This window comes from Tursiops truncatus, chromosome 5 (genome assembly GCF_011762595.2).
Source record: "Tursiops truncatus isolate mTurTru1 chromosome 5, mTurTru1.mat.Y, whole genome shotgun sequence".
NCBI lineage: Eukaryota > Metazoa > Chordata > Mammalia > Artiodactyla > Delphinidae > Tursiops > Tursiops truncatus.
In genome coordinates, this window is record NC_047038.1 from 76,170,184 (window position 1) to 76,196,604 (window position 26,421).

The 26,421-nt window shown below is 44.5% G+C and overlaps 1 protein-coding gene and 1 pseudogene across 1 annotated transcript in view; one reads left to right on the forward strand and one right to left on the reverse strand.

Annotated features, from left to right (window-relative positions):
* IGFBP7 (insulin like growth factor binding protein 7) overlaps positions 1-26,421 on the reverse strand; it is a 76,573-nt gene that overhangs the window by 8,551 nt on the left and 41,601 nt on the right. The window contains exon 2 of the mRNA XM_019928113.3: positions 2,154-2,263. Within this exon, the coding sequence (XP_019783672.1) occupies positions 2,154-2,263 (110 nt within the window). The remainder of the gene's footprint in view (positions 1-2,153; positions 2,264-26,421) is intronic.
* On the forward strand, positions 24,599-25,295 carry LOC101318221 (protein FAM3C-like; annotated as a pseudogene).

Below are 26,421 nucleotides of genomic sequence, written 5' to 3' on the forward strand. Positions count from 1 at the left end.
AGACATTTTTTTTTTCTGTTTCTCTCTCCACTCCCACCTCCATCCATTCCCACCGCCCCCCCCCCGAACTCCCCCAGTTGACAAGCCCTCAGGGAAGTCCATGGAATCTGCCCCCATAGGATCCTAAAGTTTAAAGGAAAGGATTCCTGAGGTTAATTTATTCCCTGGTATGTGCGTACGTTAGCTGGAGCGATAGGCAGAGCAAGGACTGAAGAAATTACTCTCTGTCAAGATCGGTCATGAAGGTCACATGCCCTGGGACGCCTGGGTCACCCTGGCTTCTCATTGTGTATCCCTAGAGAACTGCACAGAGCTTTTTATGGATATCCTTTGGAAAAGTTGTTCCTCACCTCTCCACCCCCTGGATCAAACCAGCAACCTCCAAATAAGCAATGAGGAGCATAAGCAGCTTTTGCTGAAGGCCAGGAGGAACACATCCACCGGCTGCATTTTTGCTTTTCACTGCTCCTGCCTCCCCTTTTAAAAAATATAGTTTACGGAGGTAAAATTTCATCCCTCCCTTTAACAGACGTTCTGGCTGTAAAGGGCAGTAATAGCACAGCTGGTGTCATCTCTGCCCACCCCCCAGCCCCAGAGAGGTTCCAGAGTCCCCCTGACACCGCTCCTGCCAGACGGCCACATGGGGGACCCGGAGGTTAGCAGGTGACCCAGCCTGGGTCAGAGCCCTTCAGTGGGAATTCTACAAAGCAGCAGAGAGAGGAGGCGCTTTCTCTCCTCTGGGGTCTTGAAACATTATAATGTGACCTTGGAGCTGCCAGTGACACTATGGCCTATAGCATGGAGGAATCTTTCTGAAGTAGAAGGAAAAAATGATGTAAGCGTACATTGAGAGCAAAGAGTCAAGAGTTAGGGTTCTGACCCAACTGTGAACCTGGATCCAGCTGCCCTTGAGGCTAGAAACGTCCCCCCCCCCCCTTTTTTTTCTCTTTTGCCTAAAGTAGTGTGAAGTGAGTTTCTACAACTTGCAACACAAAAAGTTCTGACAATGGGAGCCAAAATCCCTCCTGGAGTTCTAGAAGTTGCTTCCCTGGTCAGACACCAAGGAAACAAGATAATCAGGAGAGCCCATCATCCACCGTAGAGCTTGCTGGAGAAGAAAAGCAGCTGAAAAGGGGCTTCTTGTCATGCCTTTTAAAGGAAACTAGATTTCCCTTTTGTTAGCATGAGTTCGATGATATTTACCCCACAGACTGTTGTGAGACTTAAGTCAAAAGGTATAAGGGCAATAATGTAAAATAATGTACAGTATGACTGTGAAGTATTACTTGAGCTGGCAAACGAGTGTTTTCTCTTCCCTTCTACAGACACACTAAGAATATGTTGTCTTTCAAATATAAAGATAGCTATACAAGATAACCGCTCCTCAAAGGGAAACATGTTCAGGAACAAGAGCTAACATCTCCTGAGTGCTAATTATGTATCTGACAACGGGCCAAGTGATGTAGCTGGGTTACTTTATGTAATCTTTACAAGAATGCTATGCCATGTTCATGTGGAGGAAAAACAGAGCATTGTTTTTCAATCTAGGGTGGCTTTTCCCCCAGGGAACATCTGATAATGTCTGCTGGCATTTTTAACCGTCACAGTGGTGTGTGTATGTGCGCACACGCGCACCTGCTACTGGCATCAGGTGGGTAGAAGCCAGGGACGCTGCAAAACTACTTACTGTGCACAGGGCAGCTGCCACAACAAAGAACCATCTGGATCAAAATGTCAACAGTGCTGACGCTGAGAAATCCTGGCTCAGAGACAACCCAGCCAACCCGCCCAAGGAGCTCACAATCTTAACTTGTAACAATGTTACACTGCAACACACACACACACGCTCACACTCACATATGCACACACACACACACACACAGAGGGTGGGATGGGTGTTTAGCATCATAGTTCTTCTAGCTCCTAAGGCTCCCTGCTCAGGGACTGCTAACAAAAGCAGGGCAGGGACTATTCTGGAGGTCAGTAAAATTGTTTGATAGATCCAGGACAGGTGTCTGGAAGACTGTCAGAAGGCCTTGAGTTTAAGGAGCCGCAGGCACTGGACTGGCTGAGGACTTCAGGCTATTACTACCCTGTGCAGCATAAGAGGAGCCGGTCAATCTAGGGTATCTTCTGAAATCTGGGCCACTGACCTTGTTCCAGATGAGGACAGGGGTTGGGATTCCGATGACCTCACAGCTCAAGTACACCTGGGCGCCAGTGACATTCCAGATATCCTTGGGGGGCGTCACGATGGAGGGACCTATAAGAGAGGGCACAAAGTCAAACCATCCTTTTAAGCAGTCTTTAACATCCCTCAGCGTGCTAGTAATCTGTTAAGTATTACTAGGAAGTAAATACCTCATTATATTTAGGAGGCTATCCCCTCTGTTGATTACCTGAAGCCAATTTCAAAGACCAGACTAGCTTACCCCAGCCACCAGCGGGAGTTTAAGCTATTCTCTGGTGATGCATACATCTTGACAGTCAAAAGACAATTAGGAAGAAAAACATATTGCTTACAAAATTTTCTTCTCCCACGAATCATGCTTAAATGAGTTTTAATTTACCAGCTGTTTTGCTTATCTGCGACTTTCCAATTAATATAGTGAAACTTTACTCCCAAAATAGTGAATGTTTCTCTTTTTTATATACCAGTATTTCTGTCTGGGGGGAAGGGGCAACAAACAACCACTCCTTGGTTAATGTGCTGGACACTCAGCACATCCACTGCTAATTCGCAGTGCCCGGTTTCAGGCACCAGGGGCCTTCAGAGAGTCCACATTAGAGGGAAGGAGAGCCAGGAGCCTGGGGTGACAGCACATTACTTCCAGAACCGAACCTGGCCTGAACCCAAAGCTCGACGCCATTTCTTCAAAGAATGAGTTAATTATTCCCTCTGAATTTCAGCTCTCCACTGCCTTGGGTCTTCCAGCTGAATAAAATATCTAACTTTAGGGTCATCTTGCATCACAGTCCTGGGAAAGGGACAACCTCCCCTTGGGGCCTGGAAAGTTTTCTGGCATAAGCAGCATTCAAAGGGCATGAAGTCTCCCCTTTTGCAACAGGCTATTTCCAGCCCACGATTAACTTCTTGAAACAGAAAGGAAATAACAGCATGTAAGATTTTTCCCACTCATCTAAAGTATTAGAAGCTGATTTTTTAAAAATCCCTCAGGGTAGTTTTATTTTTCCCCTTTGTAAGAATGTGCCAAACAAAGTTTTGAAAGCTCTAAATATATTTCGTGTTTCCTTCCCGCTAAACCCTAGGTCTGAAAGGAAGCATCTATTTTGGCCAGGGGTCTTGGCTTTTCTGTGGCAAACATGGACGTGGTTAGCACAGCGGTGCTGTGTTTATGTGTGTTGCTGGCTCGGTCTCTGATGTTTCCTCATCTGTCCTCACCAACACAAGGCCCCACAAAGGGCAGGGCTGGGCCTCACTGCATCCCAGCCTTCCTCCAGGGCCCTGGGACCCCAAGAGCTTGGACACCACAGAACCGGATCTGGCTCACCTCTGAGGGCCCCAAGAGACTGTCCTCCTTCCCACATACGGACTTGGTGGGATGACCTCAAGGCTCGGGGGTTCTCAAGGGAGTGTTCTGAGAAGAATACACCAGTGTTCAGAGACTGGAGGGGCTCGGGAACAAAGCTGCCTCTCACGTAGCAAAACCACATGAGGAATGCAAGATTCCTGTGAGATCTGAGTGCCTCAGCCTTGTGACAAACCATTTATTTCAACTCACAGCCATCTCTCTATAGGCAGAGCAGGGAGCAGAGTTATCCATCGTTGCCAGGGGCAGATTCTGGAGAGCACGTGGAAGAACTCCAGCCTAATTTTCTGTCACACGTCTTGAAGACACGCTATGGATTCCTCTGACAGCCTAATTTTAAAACTAAGATATTCTTTTTTTTTTAATTTTATTTATTTATTTATATTTATTTATTTAGCTGTGCCAGGTCTTAGTTGCGGCACACGGGCTTCTCTCTAGTTGTGGTGCACTGGCTCCAGAGCGTGCGGGCTTAGTTGCCCCACGGCATGTGGGATCTTAATTCCCCAGCCAGGGATCGAACTGGCGTCCCTTGCATTGGAAGATGGATGCTTAACCACTGGACCACCAAGGAAATCCCAAACGAAGATATTCTTTATTTTACTTATTTATTTTTGGCCACACTGCGTGGCTTTCAGGATCTTCCCTGACCAGGGATTGAACCTGGGCCACCACAGTGAAAGCCTGGAATCCTAACCACTAGGCCACCAGGGAAGTCCAAAACTAAGATATTCATAGTTTTAATATAGTCTGATATATCAAAATTTTCTTTTATGATTAGTGCTTTTTGTGTCCTATTAAATTTATTTTGTGTAGCCCATGGCCCTAAAGATCTCCTGTTTTCTTCTACAAGCTTTATGGTTTTACCTTTCACATTTCGGTTTGTGGTCCATCTTGAATTAATTTTTGTGTATGCTATGAAGTAGAGGTCAAAGTTCATCACTCTCTCCCCAAAGGATAACCAATTGTTTTGGCATCATTTGTTGAAAAGACCATCCTTTTCCTACTGAAAGTGGTGCCTTTGTGGTAGATCCATTGATCATATATGTGTGAGTCTTCTTCTGGATTCGCTATTCTGTTCCATTGGTCTATGTGTCTATCCTTGTACCAACAAACATGGTATGATTTAGAATTAAATGTAATAAAACTGAAGCACTGAATGGAGAACAGATCTGTTTTATCTCCCTGCAAGTCTCTCCTTATTCCATGAAGCAGAACATTTCAGGAGGAGCAAACATTCTTTAAAAACATCTGAACCTACCCAGGAATACTCTGAGAGCCATCACCAGGGCATTCAAATTAGGACGAATCATGCTGTGAGTTCCTCTTTCTCTCTCCCAACTCTTGAAATACATATAAAACCTTGGGTGGATGGGCTGAGTCAATATTTGGACCATCCCAAGAACATAAATAATTTTGTCAATTCTGCTACCAGGCAATGCCTAGAATTCAACAAGAGTTGCATACCACAAAAATCTGTATTATTCACTGACCCCTGTTGAGTTGATGGGGTGGAGAGGCAAAGGAAGGGCCATCAGGACCAGTTTGCTGCACAACATTTACAAAACCCCTTGCTACTTCAGATGTCCCTGAACAAATGTTGACCCACAGAGACACCAAGTGGACACGTTCTGTATGGAAGTGAAGGATGGTGAAAATATGTGGGGCTGATATGATGGCAGACCCAACAGCACTGCACCCCGTCCCCACTCTGAAGAACCACCGTCCCACATACTCCATTGACAAGCAATTTCACTGCCAAAATCACCTCAAATTGCAATTCCTGAAGGTTCTGTTCTACCTCAGGAGAGCAGCTGAAAAAATAACTCTTTACCAAAATAATTTCTAAATCTTTCCACGTTGCCTTTTTTCCAAGAAGGCCAAAGCAGACCCAGAATTATTTCTGTTTTTAAGGATAAAATAACTTTTTAGTTCATTCTGAGCTCATTTTTGGGCAGAAAGCTCAAAACCAGCCCTTGAGGCCAAGCCAAGGGTAACAACATTGCCATCTAAATCATGCACAGTGTTTGGATTCCACTTAAAACAAGTCACAGAATATTTAAATGTATAGGGACAAACACCAGAATAGGTTCAATTATTTATTTATCCTTGCCTTTGTTCCAGTAAGGACTTCAGGCTGCACAAACATCTGTCTAGCAGACATCCTGTACAGATTAACTGCCCACTGCCTCTCTCCTCTCCTTCCCCACTGTGGACAACTCCAGGCAGCAACCAAGCTGTCACAGCGATGCCTGGTGGCTGATGTGGGGAGAGTCCATCCCAAGACTTTCCCCACCTCCAACTCACCCTATTTTTCTATTTCACATGAATGTCCCCAAACCAGGCTACTCCATGTTCCATTCTTACCTTTCTCAACTCAATTCTCATTCAATTTCATTCGATCTTTCTCAGATCTCTAAGTTTGTTTTCTTGCTCCCCCCCCTTTTTTTTTTTTTTTTGCGGTACGCTGGCCTCTCACTGCTGTGGCCTCTCCCGTTGCGGAGCACAGGCTCCGGACGCGCAGGCTCAGTGGCCGTGGCTCACGGACCCAGCCGCTCCGTGGCATGTGGGATCTTCCAGGACCGGGGCACGAGCTCGTGTCCCCTGCATCGGCAGGCGAACTCTCAACCACTGCGCCACCAGGGAAGCCCGCTCCCTTATAAGTCTTGCCTGGTAAACTTAGGTGGTCTCTTCCTTTTAATCAATCCTTGAAGAGAAAGAGGAAGAAAAAGAAGGGAGGGAGGGAGGAAGTAAAGGAGAAGGAGAAGAAAGAGAAAGTGAAATAAAGAGAACCAGGTCCTGAATGAAACTGTGTAAGGAAGAAGAAAGTTTTAAGTTTGGAAGAAAACTAAAATTAAATTTAAGGAACCAGTGTCACCTTAAAACTACCTGGAAGGAGTCAGATTCTCCTATGGAATGTCCACCTAAGTCTACATCGTCCCCCTCAGACACTCTTAATTAAATTCTAGACAAATGGCCCACAGACCACAGATTGCTTATTCAATTATAACCTAAAATTAGCTATGGTCTGAAAAATCACTAGAGATACAGAAAAGGAAGAATTTTCAATGGATTTAAATTTGTAATATTTCAATTTGATTCTGAAGAGGTAAAGAAGGGCAGTTCTCACAAAACACACAAATGTCATGAGAAAAAGACCCTGAAATAGAATTAATTTTGAACTTGACAAGAAATTGATTCAACCTGATCTTACATAAAATTGTAGGAGAGGACAGAGTTAAAATTTGTTACCTATAAGAAGCATGGGAATAATATAAAAGAAATATGGGAACAATTTCCTAGTCTCTTACAGAGCACAAAACACTCCCCAGACATGACCTGAGATGCCTTCACCATGTTACCATTAAAACAAACAAACAAACAAAAATACCCAAAGCACTTTTGGGAAGAGAACACTTGGCTCTGGATCCTTGTCTACTGCTTATAGCCAAGAGACCTTGGACAAGTCACTTACCCATTTATACAGAAGAAACCAGGGCAGGTCTAAGAATTTTCTTTTTGGGCTGGAAGTGAATGTACCCATCATGAATGTGTCCTAGAGCACAGTCATATGGCATCTTTGACAACCATGAAGTTTTGAGGCTCCACTGCCTGCCTGGTTCTGGGAGCTCTCATTCCCTACAAATCAGTCCAATGCACCACCTCATCTACCTAAATGCACTGTACATGACTCATAACAAAGTTCATTCTCCCAGTGATGGAAAAAACAGAGCTTTATTAGAAAGGTATCAGTGGTTACCTAGTTAGCCAATATTTTCATCTGGAAAAGCTGCACAGAAGATGTTAGGAGAGGTCATGTTTTGGAGCTAAATATACATACTCGATTGAACCTGGGAAATGGTCAAAAGTCAAATTCTCCTTAACAGTCAGTTTTTGTTCAATTTTGTTGATATCCTATTCAACCGCATTTTTTTTCATTGCTGCCTTCATTTCCCCCATGATCTCTCCCATGTTTACCCTACAAATTCACTCTTCTTTCTTATTTCTACCAAATTCTCTGCTCCTAGCATCCATGCTCACTCTCTCATTACATGCTTATTACCACTTCTAGAACCTTTGCTTATGCTGATGCACTTGCTTACTTGGGATGTCCTCCGTCCTCTCATCTATTATCTATGCCCTACCCTTTTATTTGGAGCTCTAAGGCTGAAGTTTCATCTCCTTTTTGACTTTTTTTTTTTTTTTTTTACAGCTCCAGCTTGCACTTATTTCTTCTCTGAAATCTTGTTGAGTTCAGAGTTAGTGCCACACAGCTTAGTGCATCATTATTCTCTAGCGCTTTCCTTAGCAGGGCTAATTGAAGATGCCAGTGTCCTGATAGAGTCATAACTGAGCCAGAAACTCTGGAATCAGATGTACTTCGTGTTCATTGGGAGGAGGGACAGACCAGATTCTATGTAGTGGAAAAAGGGCAGCAGTAAATTCAGAACATAACATGACTAGTCATACGGAACTAAGAAGATAGCCACGATCTTGAAAATATACCAGTGTACACATTTGCCAAGGTACCTAACCAAAGTGGTGCTATAGTCACTTCTTATTTATCAACTGGAAGATTATTCACTGCGACTTTCTTTAATCTTCCACTTGACTTCCTCTTGCCATAAACAAGGTTTCTTGGCTACTGCCCACTCAACAACCAATTTGTATACAATCTGGGATGCAAAATAATTTAAATATATATTAGCTAAGAAAGTTCCAATGAGAAGGGTAGATCTGCTGTGGGGAAACGATCATCAATCAACCATACATCAAAAACAGGGTTTCTGCAATATGCTGGTTTATATTATTCACATTATAGCTCTCACTAAGTACTTATTAACATGGCTAAGAGAGTCGAGTATAAAGACTTCTCCAAGTTATGGTAATTTGCAAACCACACTCAACTCGTCTCTTAATGATGCTGGGTCCTAAAATAGCTCACAGAGTATGTGCATTCATACCAAAAAAGGAGGGTTTAAGAACGAAGTGAGACACCACATATGGAGATAAAGAGTTCAGACAACTTGGCAAAAATCCCCAGATTGGATTCCGATAACACGTTGAAGGGAAAAGCACCAAACAAAAGTACAAAATGGGAAAAGAATAGTAGGAAGGCACTATGGCCAAGAGGGGGAAGGGGATGAACGATGTGGAAACTTCCTGATATTAAATCAGGGGAAGCAGGAACCGTATGGCTAATTAAAGGGCAGAGCCACCTGCCAAGGCAAGTCATTTCGGGAACTTCTAGAGGTGCGGTGATACAGCAGCTGACCCTAGGTATGAGAATCTGGCACGCAGTCTCATGGGTATCAGCTGAGGACAGTAAGGGCAGGAGAAAAAAGGACTAAATCTTAAGCACCATAGGCCAGATTTAACTTCCGAGTTTTTGTTTAAGGCAAAGTCATCTCGTTATGGTTGCTCCTGTTGGTCATTTACATTTTAGTGTGAGTGAAGGCCCAAAAGTTTATAATGATGGGGTTCTCCCAAACACTGCTGGGGGGAAATGTATGTAAGAAATGCTTCCTCTTTTTCGGATACAATATATTGAGGTGGGATGGGGAGGTTGAACAGATATAGACAGATTAAAATGCTAGGAAGGTAATAGACTGCTCTACCACTTCTGAGTTATGTGACACTGAACAAGTTATTTAACTTTTCTCAGTTTATTCATCTGTGAAATGGGATAATACCTAAGTCATTAGATTTTCAGAAAGATCAAACAAGATACAGCAATTAGCACAGTACCTGGCATGGGGTAAACACTCAGTAAGTATTAGTTACTGCTTTTATTTCAAAGTAAATCCTTATGACTGGAGCTAATACAAATTGCTTCTTCAGAGAATGGAGATGACACATCGTTTGGAGCTGGGGTGGCTGGCGAAAGGAGCTGGTATCTGAGCAGGCCCTGAAGTTCAGAAGTAAACTTTCTCTCAAGGAAGGTTTTCAACTTCAGAGACCTGCCTCAGCAGAGGTGTGGAGGCAGGAAAACAACAGCTGGCTGGTGGAACAGCAAGCACCCCAGTCCGCTCGGGGAGAGCATAGCTGAGATTCGGGTGTGGAGCACAGTGGAAGGAGGAGGGGGGGACACTTTGTGGTCCACTGCGTCTCTGAATGTTGGAGAGATGTGATTCAAGTGGCATTTCAGGAGATGACTTTGGAGGCCTTTGCAGCAGGACTGGGACAGGGTGGGGATTAGAAGCCTAAATCAAGGTGGTAGGAATGGGAACAGAAAGGAAAGAGGCAGATTTGAGAGATTATTCAGGAAGAGCCAACACTACCTGGGAACTGACTGGATGTGGGCATGAGGGAATGAGTCAAAAGTTGTGGGCTGGGTAAGAGGAGGCTGCGACACCATGGACAGAAAAGCCAGGGTGTCTGTCTGAGGAAGGCCTTGGATTGGAGAAGGGGGAAAGGATGAGTTTGGGCTTAGATTTGCGGATTTGGGCAATGAGGAGGTGCCGAACCCCACAGAGAGAAAGGAAACAGACTGGGGGACCAGTGGTACCAAGGTAAACACTGTCAAGTTTACACTTTAGCCCTAGCAGGCTGGGTGGGTTCCTGGGTATGGAAGGAAGACAGCTTTGGCTCGCTTTCCCAGGGACAGCTTCTCTGGAGGGAATTCCAGCAGCTCGCTGCTGACACCCAGCCCATTCTCACCCCACCCCATCCCAGGTAAAGCAGGGGAGTAGACAGCTAAGACACTGCTTAGCAACCAGCCACTTATCTGCAGGGGCAGTTCATCTGAAAGTAGACTGTCCAGTATGATGCAACCCTGGTAACGGCATACACAGATCCTGTGAATTACATTTCTCGGCTGACAGCTAGTTATCTCTGGGTTAATGAGACACCCCATTTTGGCACCAATCTTTGATGCTGAAAATCTTCCTAGAGTGTATTAATCTTTTTTTTTTCTGTAGTAGATATCATAGTATTCAGATGTCTTTCTAGGATTATGACTCTTGCAATGTCTCAGAAGTATCATAAGTTTGAACGGACCATGGAACATAAAAAGAAAGTTGCTGTTTCTTGTAATTTGTTGCTTGCAAACCAATCTCTTATTTCATGACGTCTTCTTATTCTTTTCCCCTAACAAGTATGGACCCAGCACAAAATGATAAATAACCAAGGGTCTGACTCCAGGCTGAGGTTCCCACCCACAGGTGATTCTGGTACATGTGGTCTGGGGTCATCCTTGCAGCAACGCTGCACTAGGTAAAATAAATCCATGAGGGATTTAAAGCCAAGTTCAGATGTGTAAGGGGGAGAGATCACTCTGGTGGCCGTGTGGTGGCTGAGCTAACCTGGGGCTGTGTCAGCAACATTGCCAAGGGATGAGCTCATGTATCCGGCAAAGCTCCCACGGAGCTGGAATAGCTGAACTACCATCACAACACTGGCATGACTGACATCCACACATGCTAAGTTAGCGGGCTACATTTTTATGTGGTTTGAGCATATGGAAGAACTGACTTCACACAGGGTACCTTTATGAAGGGAAACTCCCTAGTTATGTGGGTGTATCTTGTTCATGCTAACGGAGCCTTGGAAATACTTTTTTCCCCCACATTTCATGGGCCTGTCCTCTCTGGACTGTGACTCACCTTAATTCCAACACGTGAAAATTTAGGGTCACTTTTTCCTATTCTGCAAGCACAGAACTGGGTGGGGAAGTTTCCACAGGAGGGCACTTATGCCACCTGATTCTGAGCTTCCTAGAAACCCAGAGTGCAAGTTCCCCCAGGACACTTCGTCTTTGAGTCCTTGCCTTCCCTACACACCCCCAAGTGCCTGGCATCGTCAGGCATCAGAACTGTTTCCTGAGCCGAGCTGTGAGCTGTAAGGGGAACTCCTCCAGAACCTGGAGGCTCACCCACCCTCAAAGCTTAGTCTCTGTCCATAGGCCCCGAGCTGACTAACAAGGGATGTAGTCCAAAGAAAGAGATGCTCTTGAACCCTGCCCCTAGGGGGAAGGATATGCGGGACTGCCAAGTGGCCTTCAACTTCAGGAGCGTTGGACTTGCTAAGCCTAGTACCTAGAATATTTTGGAAAGCTGAAGAAGGCTGAGGCCTGAGCTCCCAGGAGGACCTGGGAGGATGCTACCGTGGGGACACTTCTGCAGTTCCCTGTCCACTAGACAGCCCGGGCTCCAGGGAGCTTCCCACCTGGGGTCTTAAGTAGAAGACTAAAGTTCTTCAGCTCCCTGAGAACTAGATAAGTCCTCAATTCCACTTCATCCAAGGAAGAGATTTACATTGTAGGAGGCCCAGTAAATCCCTCAGGCCAGGCTGACCACTCTGGAAGCAGACTGTGGGGATGGGCAGTGCAGTACCGGGTCACTCTTTTAGATTAGGAATTATCAAAAAGAGGAGATTTGTTCAGTCTCTGGAAGGTTATGCAGGTTGGAAGAGATCTTGCAGAGGGGCATCTGCAGGAATAACAGGCACCAGACACACAGCCAACAGGGCAAGCTCCAACCACCCGGGAACCAGCCTCTAAGAAGGATGCTGTCTTACAGTGGTTGCCAATCCTGGCTGCACACTGGGCTCCTCTGGGAGCGGTTAACTACTACGCAGGCCTGGGCTGCACTCCCAGAGTTTCACGTTGGTCTGGGCGTTGGTCTGGGTGTGGGGTCTGGCACTGGAATTATTTTTTTTCAACTCCCCAGGTAGAACCACTCACTTAAAACGCGGCTTCAGAGCAGGAGACGCTCAGATGACAAAGACAACACCAACGTGGAAAGTAAGAGAGGAGAAGAGGAGGACAGATTTGGAGAAACATTGCTCCCAAGTCTTTTCAGGGAGAGGCTGAGGACACTGGGAGGTGCAAGCATTTAAGGAGAAGAGAGGAAAGTTCCAGGAGCTGGAGTGAAGGGTATAGATACCCGATAACCTTCTTATTGTTACTATTATCGCTCTAGCTCCATGGGGGGTACGGTGGGCCATGTCTGACCTCCCCGCGTTTGTCACAAGCTTTGAGTTGCCTGCTCTCAGAGTCTCAGTAGTTCTCCTTCTATGCTGTTTTCCATTTTCCTAAAATAAAGCACTTGGTTCACATCCCCAGCCCCGCCCCTGCCCCTCTCCTGCCCTCAGAATTCCTACCCTTCATGACAGTGCCAGAGATGGGGCTCTGCGTCCGTCTGGAGTCTGTGGGTCTCATTTAAGAGCCCACTAAATCCGGACCCTTTGCCTTTGCTCATTTAGAGTCAGATCGCCTCCCTGCTAAGACGCGTTCAGCTCGGCTTTGCGAGGGCCTGGAGCCGCATTAAACACAAGGGATCTGTGTGAGGCACGGCCCCCTCCGTCCCCCCCAACCATGAACACAGTGCGGGGCATGCCGTGCCTGTGCCTGGCTGGCATTTTTACCCAGTGATGTCTTTGCCCGTCAGGCCCCAGTCTCTACAGCTCTCATGGTTACAGTTGCCTCCTTGGCCCAAAACCCCAGACATTAATCAGCCGCGCATAACGGCTCCCCCTGTTCTCTCTCAGTGTTTTCCCCTCCTTCACTTGTGCCCTCTGGTTATTTTCTGTACTCCTCTGTGACCTCCACAGACTTGAAAGCTCTCAGCTATTTACCCCAAGTCTCATCCTTTGTTTATCTCTGCTTTGCTGAGTGTTCTCAGATTTCCTCCCCACTTCCTAGTAGGATTTAGGTTCCTTCTCCCATGTTCTGCACTTCTCTAGCACTGCCCTCCAGGCTCAAACTGGAACAGAACATTCCTCTTACCCGTGGGCTAATTCTTTTCATGTGCGTCCTGAGTACTTACTACATTTGCTACCGTGTACTTGCTTTGTGGACATACTGTGTGTTCCCAGTATAACAAGACATTCTTTCTGAGTGCTGAGAGGAAATTCACATTACAGAACGTGCTAGATGTGGGTGCAGTGGACCACCTGAGCTTGGAAGAGCTGGATTGTTCAAAGACGCTCAGAAGTGCCAAGTAACACTGCTCTGAAAATCAGGGAAATGGGCAGGTCTCTGATCACGGGGGAGGAAGACCTCTCTAAGAGGGACTGGGGGACTTTGAATAAGGGTTTTGTATTTTTCATTAGTGAGGCAAGTCTTGCTTGCTCTTGTTGGGTGGAGGTTGACCTGGAGCCCACCCTGCTGGGCGTGAGCTATGAAAGTGGGAACCAGACTTCCCTGGTGACGTAGTCGTTAAGAATCCGCCTGCCAATGCAGGGGACACGGGTTCAATCCCTGGTCCGGGAAGATCCCACATGCCGCAGAGCAACTAAGCCCCTGCGCCACAACTACTGAGCCTGAGCTCTAGAGCCCGTGCGCCACAACTACTGAAGCCTGCACGCTTACAGCCCATGCTCCACAACAAGAGAAACCACCGCAATGAGAAGCCTGCACACCGCAATGAAGAGTAGCCCCTGCTCGCCGCAACCAGAGAAGGCCCGCGCGCAGCAACGAAGACCCATCGCAGCCAAAAATAAATAAATAAATAATAAATCAATTAAAAACAAAAAAAAAAAGAAAAGTGGGAACCAGGTGAAGGAAAGCTATGCTACCTCATGGGCGAGTAGTTACCCCAGAAGGAGGGTCTCTGGGGGCATAAAAATGCTCTTTGCTGCTCTTACTGGTATTTATAGGACCAGACAACTTTACTTTGGCATCTTGATTATTTTCAGAGAGTGATTATTTTTCTATAATTAGTGGTTCTTTTTCTTTTCTTCTTTTTTTTGAGTTTTTTTTTTTTTTTTTTTTTTTTTTTTTGCGGTACGCGGGCCTCTCACTGTCGTGGCCTCTCCCGTTGCGGAGCACAGGCTCAGTGGCCATGGCTCACGGGCCCAGCTGCTCCGCGGCATGTGGGATCCTCCCGAACCGGGGCACGAACCCATGTCCCCTGCATCAGCAGGCGGACTCTCAACCACTGCGCCACCAGGGAAGTCCCCGCCCCTGTTTTTTTTTGAGTTTTGTTTTCCTTGAGTTGTTAATTCCTTTTACAGTGCAGGAAAAAAAGGGGCTCTCATGGTTTCAATAGTAAACTGGGTTTGAAAGGTTAAGATACCTCATCTTTACAAGGACTTGGAGCAACTGCCTGTGAAGTGTGCTATGGGGCCTGTCATCGAAACATCCTTTCCCTCTGCAGGTGTTTCTTCTAGGGCAGCCACCAGCTCCAGCCTTGGAGATTCTATTCTTCTGTTTAAGTAAAGGAAAGTAATTTCCTTTCAGAGCAGTAGCTGGGATTTCAGACTGGGCACCTCTTTAGAGCAGCCATGCATAAAAGCAGGAAACTCGTTCTTTACAAACTTGGGGAAGAAAATGTGCACGATTTTCCCGAAATTGACATAGAACCTGCGCTTTATGCCTCCTTAGTCCTTGCCTTTTGGGTACATTCTCAGGGGATCTCTCTAGCAAACGTGTGACCCCTTTAGCAAGCTGGGGGCTCAAGGGGATGATGCCTGCTCTGCCTATGAACAAGGGGTGGAAAGCAGCCCAGACTTATCTAGTCCATGGGAAAGGATTATGGTCTCTGAGCCTGTAAATCAGTTAAACTGACACTTGAAGAGAAGAAAGTAGACTCAAACAGGTAAACTGAGACAAGACCCCCGGGACAAGCATGACGCTGGTAATCACGAAACCTGCTTCCGCCCACACATCCACGGGAGCTTGGTTTCACATGACTGTGAAAACACAGTCATGATCTCTGCAGCTGAGAGAGCTTAACCTCAATCACAGACGGTTCTGAATAACGCTTTGGAAAACAAGCAAGCAGCATTTTAACCTACACAGCAATAATGAGGAATAACAGATCCACACATACTCCAGTGTCAGCACTAGATAGCTTTCCCAATGTCATAACATGCTCAGACGATTAAAGAACAGATATTTTTGGAACATATTGATCGACAGATGTAAAACTGGGTTGGCCAGGGACTTACTTCCCTGGTGGTCCGGTGGTTAAGACTCTGCACTCACTCCCAATGCAGGGGCCCCGGGTTCCATCCCTGGTCAAGGAACTAGATCCCACGCCGCAACTAAGAGCCCACATGCCACAACTAAGAGCCCACATGCCACAACTAAAGATCCGACATGCCGCAACTAAGACCCGGCACAGCCAAACAAACGAATAAATAAATAAATAATTAAAAGAAAAAAAAAAGAAACTGGACTGGCCAGTGGTTTAATTCCTATTAGTTAGGGGTTATCAAAAGAAAAATGTCATCAATTCATCATTAATATTCATTTCCTGTAATGAGAGCACTAACTTCTACTGTTGCCTAGATGAAGTTACTCCTTAAGGGAAAATCCCTATGGAAAAAGGTATAAAAGTTGAGAAAGACTCACAATGAAACTAAATCGAATTTCAGCATTGTATGGCACTAAGCAGGTAAAAACAAGGAGTGGATTAATTCATTCAGGTCCTCCACAGACTAAGTGCTGTGCTGGGTGACAGGAGGAATGGAAAGATGATGGGGTTGGACTCCTATCTGACATGGATTTAGAATCCACAAAGTGTAGACTAGAATACAAGTATAGAATCAATTATAATATGGAAGGAGTATGACTGGTCCTATGATATAAATATAAAAAGCATTCTGACTGAGTAGGTCAGAACTGAATTCATGGAACAGGAAAAGGGCTTTCAAAGTTAAAGGCAGTGGGTGGGGTTGGTAAGGAAATTCCAAGCGAGGGGGTCAGCCTGCTCGAAGAGGTGAGATGTCGCTGTATATTGGCGTTGGGGTTTACAGCCCACGTAGAGTTTTTATAACTATTACTTCATTTTCACTTTCCCAACAATCAGCTAAGCGAGTCATTTTACAGATAAAGATATTGAGGTTCACTAACGTTGAGCGTCTTGTGCAAAGTCCCCAAGCCTGGGAGTGGTGTGTCCAGGACATGAATCTACGTTTTCTGAGTCCAAACCCAGAGCTTTCCCTAGGCTCCTGTGGTGCCTCTCTACACAACCCAGTATTGCTGAAGTGTCCCTTTCTTGCTTTGTTTTGTTGGAGCGTGAGGGGTTTGGAGAGAAGGAAAAGAAGTCTTGAGAACTGGAGGCCAGACTAGATTGCAGCGGTTTTCAGTGTCAAGGCAAGGAGATTAGGTATGTCTATAAGTTACCATGAAGAAAAGAAAAACAAGATAATGAAAACATTAATGTCTTTTGGAGAAAAGATTACACAATCGTGAGAATCCTAAACAGAGGTCACGGCTCACCATGACCTGACTCAGAGGTCACGGCTCACATGACTCCGGCCTGAAATGTTTCAGGGGTATTTTCTGAGCGGCTCTGGGTAAGCAGTTTGGACTTGTAACCCCAAACAGGTCAGAATTATCCTGCTCATGCTGAATGCTCAGCAGATGTTAACTCTACCGCGACCACGTAGAGTCCTACCACATCTTAGAATAAAACAGTCTGAGAACGCCAGGCCTTTTCATTAGATTTGAATGGTTTCAATGAATGTTTAATGGGAAAATCAGTATTTGAAAATAGGCTTCATGTTTTGCTTTGCAAATCATTAAGAAGATGCCATCTTCTTAGAAAGTACCTTATATAGGCAGGAATCCTATGAAAACTATTTTTTTAATTTTATAAATTTATTTATTTTTGGCTGTGTTGGGTCTTTGTTGCTGCACGCGGGCTTTCTCTAGTTGCGGCGAGCAGGGGCTACTCTTCATTGTGGTGTGTGGGCTTCTCATTGTGGTGGCTTCTCTTGTTGCAGAGCACGGGCTCTAGGCATGCGGGCTTCGGTAGTTGTGCTGTGTGGGCTCAGTAGTTGTGGCTCGCGGGCTCTAGAGTGCAGGCTCAGTAGTTGTGGTGCATGGGCTTATTTGTTCCACGGCGCATGGAATCTTCCCAGACCAGGGCTCGAACCCGTGTCCCCTGCATTGGCAGGCGGATTCTTAACCACTGTGCCACCACGGAAGCCCTTTTTTTTTTTTTTAATAGAAAACTTTAAAAGTCAATGTTAACAGTTAGTAAACATTCCTGGGCAGAGCCAAGCAATCCTTCTATTAGTGAAAATGTCTCCTCTTTGGGCTTAGATATGTTTCAGATTTACATCTTCATCTTGAGAAAAAATTTAACTGCCAGTAAGGGGAGAAGGGTTCGAAATGACTACATTTATTTAAACTATAAAATCCAGAATAAATAAGATCTGGCCCTGAGTATGTTCCCAGCCTCCTTTCTTGCCTCGTCCCTCCTGAACTCTGAGCTCCAGCCATAATGAACTTCAGTGCTCCTCAAATGTGTCCTGCTCTCCCTGGCCCCTAGCCTTTGGGCATGCCATTCCTTTTCCTGGAACATTCTCCCCATTTCCCATTCCTTCCCATCTTTGCCTAGTTAACCCCTAGATATCCTTTAGATCTCAGTTATCTTTTTGTTTGACACACCTCCCTTGACGCCTTTCCTCATCCCCCTTCCCCGTATTTAGAATGGAGGCCTTCTCAAGAATATACAATGGGGAGGACAGTCTCTTCAGCAAGTGGTGTTGGGTAAGCTGGACAGCCACATGTAAATCAATGAAGTTATAAGAAACCCTCACACCATACACAATAATAAACTCAAAATGGCTTAAAGACTTAAACATAAGACATGATACCATAAAACTCCTAAAAGAGAACATAGGCAAAACATTCTCTGATCTAAATCGTACCAATGTTTTCTTAGGTCAGTATCCCAAGGCAATAGAAATAAAAGCAAAAATAAACAAATGGGACCTAATCAAACTTACAAGCTTTTGCACAGCAAAGGAAACCATAAACAAAACAAAAAGACAACCTATGAACTGGGAGAAAATATTTGCAAATGATGCAACTAACAAAGGCTTAATTTCCAAAATATATGAACAGCTCATACAACTCAATAACAAAAAAACAAATAACCCGGGCTCCCCCGGTGGCGCAGTGGTTGAGAACCTGCCTGCCAATGCAGGGCAACTAGGCCCATGAGCCACAACTACTGAGCCTGCGCGTCTGGAGCTTGTGCTCTGCAACAAGAGAGGCCGCGACAGTGAGAGGCCCGCGCACCGCGATGAAGAGTGGCCCCCGCTCGCCGCAACTAGAGAAAGCCCACGCACAGAAATGAAGACCCAACACAACCATAAATAAATAAATAAATAAATAAAAATTAAAAAAAAATAACCCAATTGAAAAATGTGCAGAAGACCTAAATAGACATTTCTCCAAAGAAGACATACAAATGGCCAAAAGGCACATGAAAAGATGTTCAACGTTGCTAATTATTAGAGAAATGCAAATCAAAACTACAATAAGGTACCACCTCACACTGGTCAGAAGGGCCATCATTAAAAAAAGTCTATAAATAACAAATGCTGGAGAGGGTGTGGAGAAAAGGGAACCCTCCTACACTGCTGGTGGGAATGTAAATTGGTGCAGCCACTATGGAGAACAGTATGGAGGTTCTGCAAAAGACTAAAAATAGAGTTGCCATATGATCCAGCAATCCTACTGCTGGGCATGTATCTGGAGAAAACTATAATTCGAAAAGATACATGCACCCCAATGTTCACTGCAGCACTATTTACCACAGCCACAACATGGAAACAATCTAAATGTCCATCAACATATGAATAGATAAAGAAGATGTGGTGTATAAATATATACATATACACACACACACAGTGGAATATTACTCAGCCATAAAAGAGAATGAAATAATGCCATTTGCAGCTACATGAATGGACCCAGAGATTATCATGCTAAGCAAAGTCAGAAAGAGAAAGACAAATACTATATGATACCACCTACATGTGGAATCTAAAATATGACACAAATGAACCTATCTATGAAACAGACTCACAGACATAGAGAACAGACTTGTGGTTGCCAAGGTTAGGGGAGGGGAGGGATGGACCGGGAGTTTGGGGTTAGTTGATGCAAACTATTACATATAGAATGGATAAACAACAAGGTCCTACTCTATAGCACAGGGAACTATATTCAATCAATATCCTGAGATAAACCATAATGGAAAAGAATATAAAAAAGAATGTATATATATGTATAACTGAGTCACTTTGCTGTACAGCAGAAATTAACCAACACTGTAAATCAACTATATTTCAATAAATAGAATGAGGGCCTCCTTCCTCGTTCTTGTATGGCTCTATTTACCCTCATCACAGCAATTTCTCAGGGCTTTCACTGTGTCTTCGCACCCCATTAGACTGTGGGCTCAATGCTGGTAAGGACAGGCCAGCTTCTCTCAAGTTCTATTCTGTATCCCAGTGCCTGGCACTGAGTAAATGATCAACAAACCTGAGTAGCTGAGTGTACTGATGCTGTTACCAAAATATACACCAGGTTTTGTGCTTTCATGTAAAGGTTTAAGTAGCAAGACTTTAGGAACCATTCCAAGAGCTTCCTTTGTTGTTATTAAAAAGATTTGGGGGGGCTAGCTAGTTATAACTACTTTTATTCCAGAGTTTGTACAAGGGCATGTTTTACCATTTGGGCAGAAATTTTGATTACTGTGGCTTTTTTTTTTTTTTTCGCGGTATGCGGGCCTCTCACTGTTGTGGCCTCTCCCGTTGCGGAGCACAGGCTCCGGACACGCAGGCTCAGCGGCCATGGCTCACGGGCCCAGCCGCTCCGCGACATGTGGGATCTTTTCGGACCGGGGCACGAACCCGTGTGCCCTGCATCGGCAGGCGGACTCTCAACCACTGCGCCACCAGGGAAGCCCCTACTGTGGCTTTTTAAAAATTGGTCCTCAGCTGTTCATACGTACAAACAGGCCAATGTTTAGGGATGCTCTGTTTATGTTCCTGACCCAGCTACTCAACTAGAGCAATAAAGTGGCCAGAGTTGCTGATGCTGTATTCTTATGCTTACATTAACATAGAGCATATGTTAAAAATCTATACAAAAGTAGCAATTTCATTAAAAAATTTAGATAAAACCCAGGAGACAAAAGATAAAGGATGACTCTATAGCAAAATGCTGCCTTATTAGTCAGTTTATAAGATTTAAAAATTGGGGGTCACTGGTCAGACTTTTAGTGGGAGAAACCAGAGTGAAGTTTGGGGCAACTATTTAAAAGTGCAAAAGGGCAAGTCTATGTTGACAAGCAATAATGTTATATTAGAAAAGATGGATTTAAAAGAAACAATCAGCAAAGCATAAACCCCAGTTCCCTAAAACACGTTAAAAACATTTATGTGAGGTTTTAAGTGAAAAAGGTCCACTTTAAAGTCTGTTTCCAAACGTGAAAGAAGAATTGCTGATTCCACGTGCAGAGGAAAAGCACCGGCTGACAGACAGGCCCTTTCCGGTGGGATGGTTGACAGGAGACAGTACTGAGATTCTCCTCTTGTGGTAAATAAATCCTACCCTATTAATACTTCCATGTTCTTAAATTATCACATAGCCAGTGACCTTTAGATGTAGAAGGACCCTAAGATCCATCTTGTCCAAATTCTCATTTTATAGATGAGGTTTGGGAGGGGCGCTGGTTCGACATTTGCCTACACTCATTCCAGGATGCTGGCAGAAGCAGAACTAGAACGGTATGAATTCATTTCCTTGTACTTTATTAATAATCAGAAAAAACACTATCTGTTCTCAATCAGCCGGCTGCCATCTGAACAGTGTAAAGCTGAGAGATTAGAAAGGCGCGGAGCAAAAGCATTAAGCACGAACAGCTGCATTTCCCAGGCAGAAGGGCGGCACACAGTTTAGTTGTGGGAGTATTTCCAATTTGCATGAATGGAACATGGACAAGTAAGATAAAGCTGCCTCCAGAAAAGTAATTCCCCCAATTTCCATGAGCCTGGGATTTGGGAAACTGCAGTCTGCTCTGGAATTCGGGGACATGACAAACGATACTGGGAAGAACTCCCTAGGTGACCTCAACCTATGCACACACAGAGGCTTGTCAAGGTCCCAGGTGCTGGGCTCGCCCACGGGTTGTGGCTGAGACAGAAAAACAAAGGAAAACAAAAATGCTCCCCAAACACGCACATAAGCAAAAACGATCTTCCTGTGTTCTCTGCCAAGAGAACTGGAGCCACAAAGGATGAGTTCAAGAATCTGATTCATCCATCAAGACAAGTCAACTCAGTCTAAGGAGGCTAGAAGGGCAATTGAGGTAAACAAAAGTTCAGTTTCAGAAAGAGGCTTTGGAGAAAACACAGAGGCCATCCCTGGAATCCAACTCCATAGTGAAAACAGAAAAGGGCTCACTCTTAAGGCATGGAGTTCTGAACATGCCAACAGGTGGACATGTTCCAAGGGGCAGCTCCAGAGGCAAACAGCACCAAGATGTTAGCCCTCCTCCCATGTGGAGTCTGGGTTCTGAGCCAGCTCCTTGCTGAGCTGAAGAAGCATCTCTAGTGAAGAAGGCCTGAGAGCACTGTTCAAGTTCAGCAACAGCTAAGGAAAGTCATATCGGCGAAAAGTACTTCCCCTTCAGGAGTGCCAAGCTCCTGGGCTGGCCTGGAGCATCGACCCTTGCTCATGGTCAAAGCCACTACTCTTACCTGTATCATTTCTCTGGTTTGGCTGGCCAGTTGTTTCCCCAGTTCCCTCCCCCACTGCTAGCCCCCATGCCAGCCACAGATTGGAGTTTGTGTCCACATTCTCTTTCTCTTTGTCTCCAGGTATCACTAGAGTATCTGGTCCAGATCCTGTTCATCCCTTCTGCGTCATGGGTCTCCCATCCCCTTATCAAATCCTCCCTTTTTAGGTGGAGCCGAATTCTGCTGCCCTTGAATGTGGGCTAGATTTAATGACTCCATTCTAATGAAAAGAATGTGGTGGAAGTGACAATATGTGAATTCCGAGACTACGTCGTTAAGGGCATTGCAGCTTCCTTCTTGCTTTTTCTCAGATCACTTGGTCTGGAAGAAGCCAGTTGCCATGTTGTTAGGATGGTCAAGCAGTGCAATGGAGATGTCCACGTGATGAGGAACTAAGTCCTCAGGACAATAGGCATGTGAGTGAGCCAACTTGGAAACAGATTCTCCAACTTCAAACTTTCAGATGACTAGCCCCCACCGACATCTTGACTGCAACCTCATGAGAGACCCCCAAGCCAAAGACTATTTAGATAAGCCAGTCCCAAATTTCTGACCCACGGAAACTGTATGAGATAATAGATATTCATTGTTGTTTTATTTAGGCTGCAAATTTTGGACTAATTTATTGTGTAGCAGTAAATAACTACTACAACATCTTTGAGCTTTCTCTACCGTCAACTAGAGTTGTCCCTTAATTAATCATAATCTCTTTTTGGAGAAGGAGGGTTTTTTGTTTTTGTCATACAGTTCTTTCCTCAAGGGTTACAACAAAACCTCCCACATTTGTACAGTCCTCATGGATGGACATTTATTGATTTGGGGTCATTATGGCTAAGTCTCAAGGAGATCACTGCAATAATGATAATATGCATTTTCAAGGACTGTTCTTTGTACATGCTCTCCTAGAATCTTTTATGTTACTTCATCGTTATATAAAAAATAATTGGACCTTGTATCCCCCCAGGATCCCCCAAACATAAGCCTTAACTGTGAGCATTTGTAACCTTAAACAGCCCATAGAAACTACAAAAGACTTTTTTTTTTCCTTAAGGGTCTTATATTCACACTTTAGGAAACAGTGAGATTAATCTGCCATATACTACAACATGGATAAACCTTGAGGACACTAACCTAAGTGAAATAAGCCAGTCATAGAAAAACAAATGTTGCATGATTTCACTCACACGAAGGATCTAAAGTTGTCAAACTCATAAAAGCAGAAAGTAGAATGGTGGTTGCCAGGGGCTAGAGGTGGGGGAGATGCAGAGTTGCTGTTCGATGTGTCTGCAAGACGAGAAAGTTCTAGAAATTTGCTGTATACCAATGTGCCTATATTTAATAATACTGTATGTACACTTAATTTGTTAACAGGGTAGATTTCACGTTATGCATTTTCTACCTCAATTTAAAAAAAAAGGAAATAGTGAGTGAGATTAAAATGACCTTATTCCAAGATTCACAGCAGTGATTCCTTTTTTGCAATGCCTTTTCCAATACACCACTGAGTGTCATGTCATCCCCAAGCCCCCTCAAAACTAAAAAATTTTTTACTTGTTTTTACATTAAAAAACAAAAAATGTTGCTCTCTTCTTCCTGGAGGATTGATAGGGTGAAAAGGGAGGTAGGATCTCATACAAACCAAACGTAAGGATAGGTTGTTAAAATTCCCAGAAGTTTGGGAATCATTGATCTGGAGATATGTTGAGGTTTCAGAAGAAGTATGCTTGAGAAAACATCTGACATGTGCCTAGAGCCCGTGCTCTGCAGCAAGAGAAGCCACCGCAATGAGAAGCCTGTGCACCTCAACGAAGAGTAGCCCCAGCTCGCCACAACTAGAGAAAGCCTGCGCACAGCAATGAAGACCCAATGCAGCCAAAAATAAATAATTAAAAAAAAAAACTTTCAGGCAAAGAATCAGAAAAATGTTAGCCATAAAAAAGTACAAATAAGTAATAAAAAAAAATCTGAGCATTTGAAAAAGCTAAGCTCCAATCAAAGGACTGCTGTCGCCAGTTTACTGTCTAATTCTCCATAGAGACAAGACCTATAGACATCATGCCCAAGAGATCAAGGCAAAACAGAAGCCAGTGAAGGCTCAGATAAGAAATGAGCTAATACCCAGATAAGAGGAGCCTAGTAATGCATCAGCAATGACAGAGAAAAATAAGGCGACTGAAATACTTTCTATCCGTTAATACATGATTGGGGTCAAAAGTGAAGAACAGGGCTTCCCTGATGGCGCAGTGGTTGAGAATCCGCCTGCCAATGCAGGGGACGTAGGTTCGAGCCCTGGTCTGGGAAGATCTCACAGGCCACGCAGCAACTAAGCCCGTGTGCCACAACTACTGAGCCTGCGTGCCACAATTACTGAGGCCACACGCCACAACTACTGAAGCCCGCGCACCTAGAGTCCGTGCTCCGCAACAAGAGAAGCCACCGCAATGAGAAGCCCGCGCTCCGGGGAGGAGCTGGAGGAGCGAGCGGGCCCACGAGGCAGAGAGGCAGGCAGGAGGCCAGAGCTTATTTAATGAAAAGTGCCACAGACTGAAAAACCAAACATGAGAGTAGCAGGTGCTGCAAAGTTGGTGGTGTGGTAGCCCTGGCAGTATTTTTACTGACATTCTATGTTATTTCTCAAGCATTTGAAATAAAAATGGATGCGAGTTTAGGAAATCTATTTGCAAGGTCAGCAATGGACGCAGTTGCACATTCCACAAAACCTCCCAGGTATAAATGTGGGATCTCAAAAGCTTGCCCTGAGAAGCATTTTGCTTTTAAAATGGCAAGTGGAGCAGCCAGTGTGGTAGGACCCAAAATCTGCCTGGAGGAGAATGTTTTAATGAGTGTTGTTAAGAATAATGTTGGAAGAGGAATCAATGTTGCCTAGGTAAATGGAAAAACAGGAGATCTAATAGACACCAGATATTTTGACATGTGGGGAGGAAATGTGGCCTCATTTATTGAGTTTCTGAAGGCCATACAAGATGGAACAATAGTCTTAATGGGAACATATGATGATGGAGCAACCAAACTCAATGATGAGGCCCGGCAGCTCATTGCTGAACTGGGGAGTACATCTACTACTCATCTTGGTTTTAGAGACAACTGGGTCTTCTGTTGTGGAAAAGGCATTAAGACAAAAAGGCCTTTTGAACAGCACATAAAGAGCAATAAGGACACAAACAAATATGAAGGATGGCCCAAAGTTGTAGAAATGGAAGGATGCATTCCCCAGAAGCAAGACTGATGTGGAGAAAATTGAAGAGAGCTCACTTTCACTTGCTAATCGGAAAGCCCTGACGGAAAAAACTACATGTAAATATTTTAAGAGCATGCAGCCATCTCGGTGTGTGCGTGACCATTATCTCTTTTGGTATCAGGATTATTTATTGCTAAGGTAAATAGACATCTTTGTAAATAGTCATAATGAGCAAATCACTGAACCATTTCTAAGCACATCTCCCTAATGGTACAATGTTCAGACTGCGATGATAATGGCATCTTTTAATTCTAAAACCATTACCCAATGGATAACTGAACAGATTTGAAAACTATGTCGATATAGGGCTTCCCTGGTGGCGCAGTGGTTGAGAGTCCGCCTGCCGATGCAGGGGACACGGGTTCGTGCCCCAGTCCGGGAAGATCCCACATGCCGCGGAGCGGCTGGGCCCGTGAGCCATGGCCGCTGGGCCTGCGGTCCGGAGCCTGTGCTCCACAACGGGAGAGGCCACAACAATGAGAGGCCCGCGTACCGCAAAAACAAACAAACAAACAAAAACTATATCGATATATATATACTAGTCACTGTGAAAATCTATCATGGGATAATATGGATTTTAGGGAGGAGACTTTTCTTTTATAAATATATATATAAATATATAAATATATATATTAAAATATATATAACCTTTTGATGATAGTATCTTTTAAATTAAAAAGATATTGGGCCAGTTGTGTGTGTAATGTTACTTTACAGTCTGACTCCCCTGTTCTATTTCTTTTTTCTTAGTCTTTCTCTTCCCTTCCCAAGAAACCTAGAAATAAAATATGAAGACTTATATCCAATATGTGAAAAGCACAACAGAATTCTTTGTTTAATGTACACAGTAAAAAGTAAATATATAAATGTAGGTGGCATCAGGGCTGTAGCTTGCTGGATTTTGTGTTAACAGTGTGCATAAGTTGATTTTGTATAAGCTGTTTAGAGTAAGACAGGAGGGGGCAACTTCACAGAGCTGAGGAACCAGGCCAGGTCCCTTCCCCAGCCTTGGTAGGTCATTCAGGACAGCGTGTCAGTATAGTTAGAGAAATACTGGCCTAAGTTTTCCTTATTTAAGTGTCATCAGCATTGACCAAATGGTTTGGAAAGAGGCATGCTTTA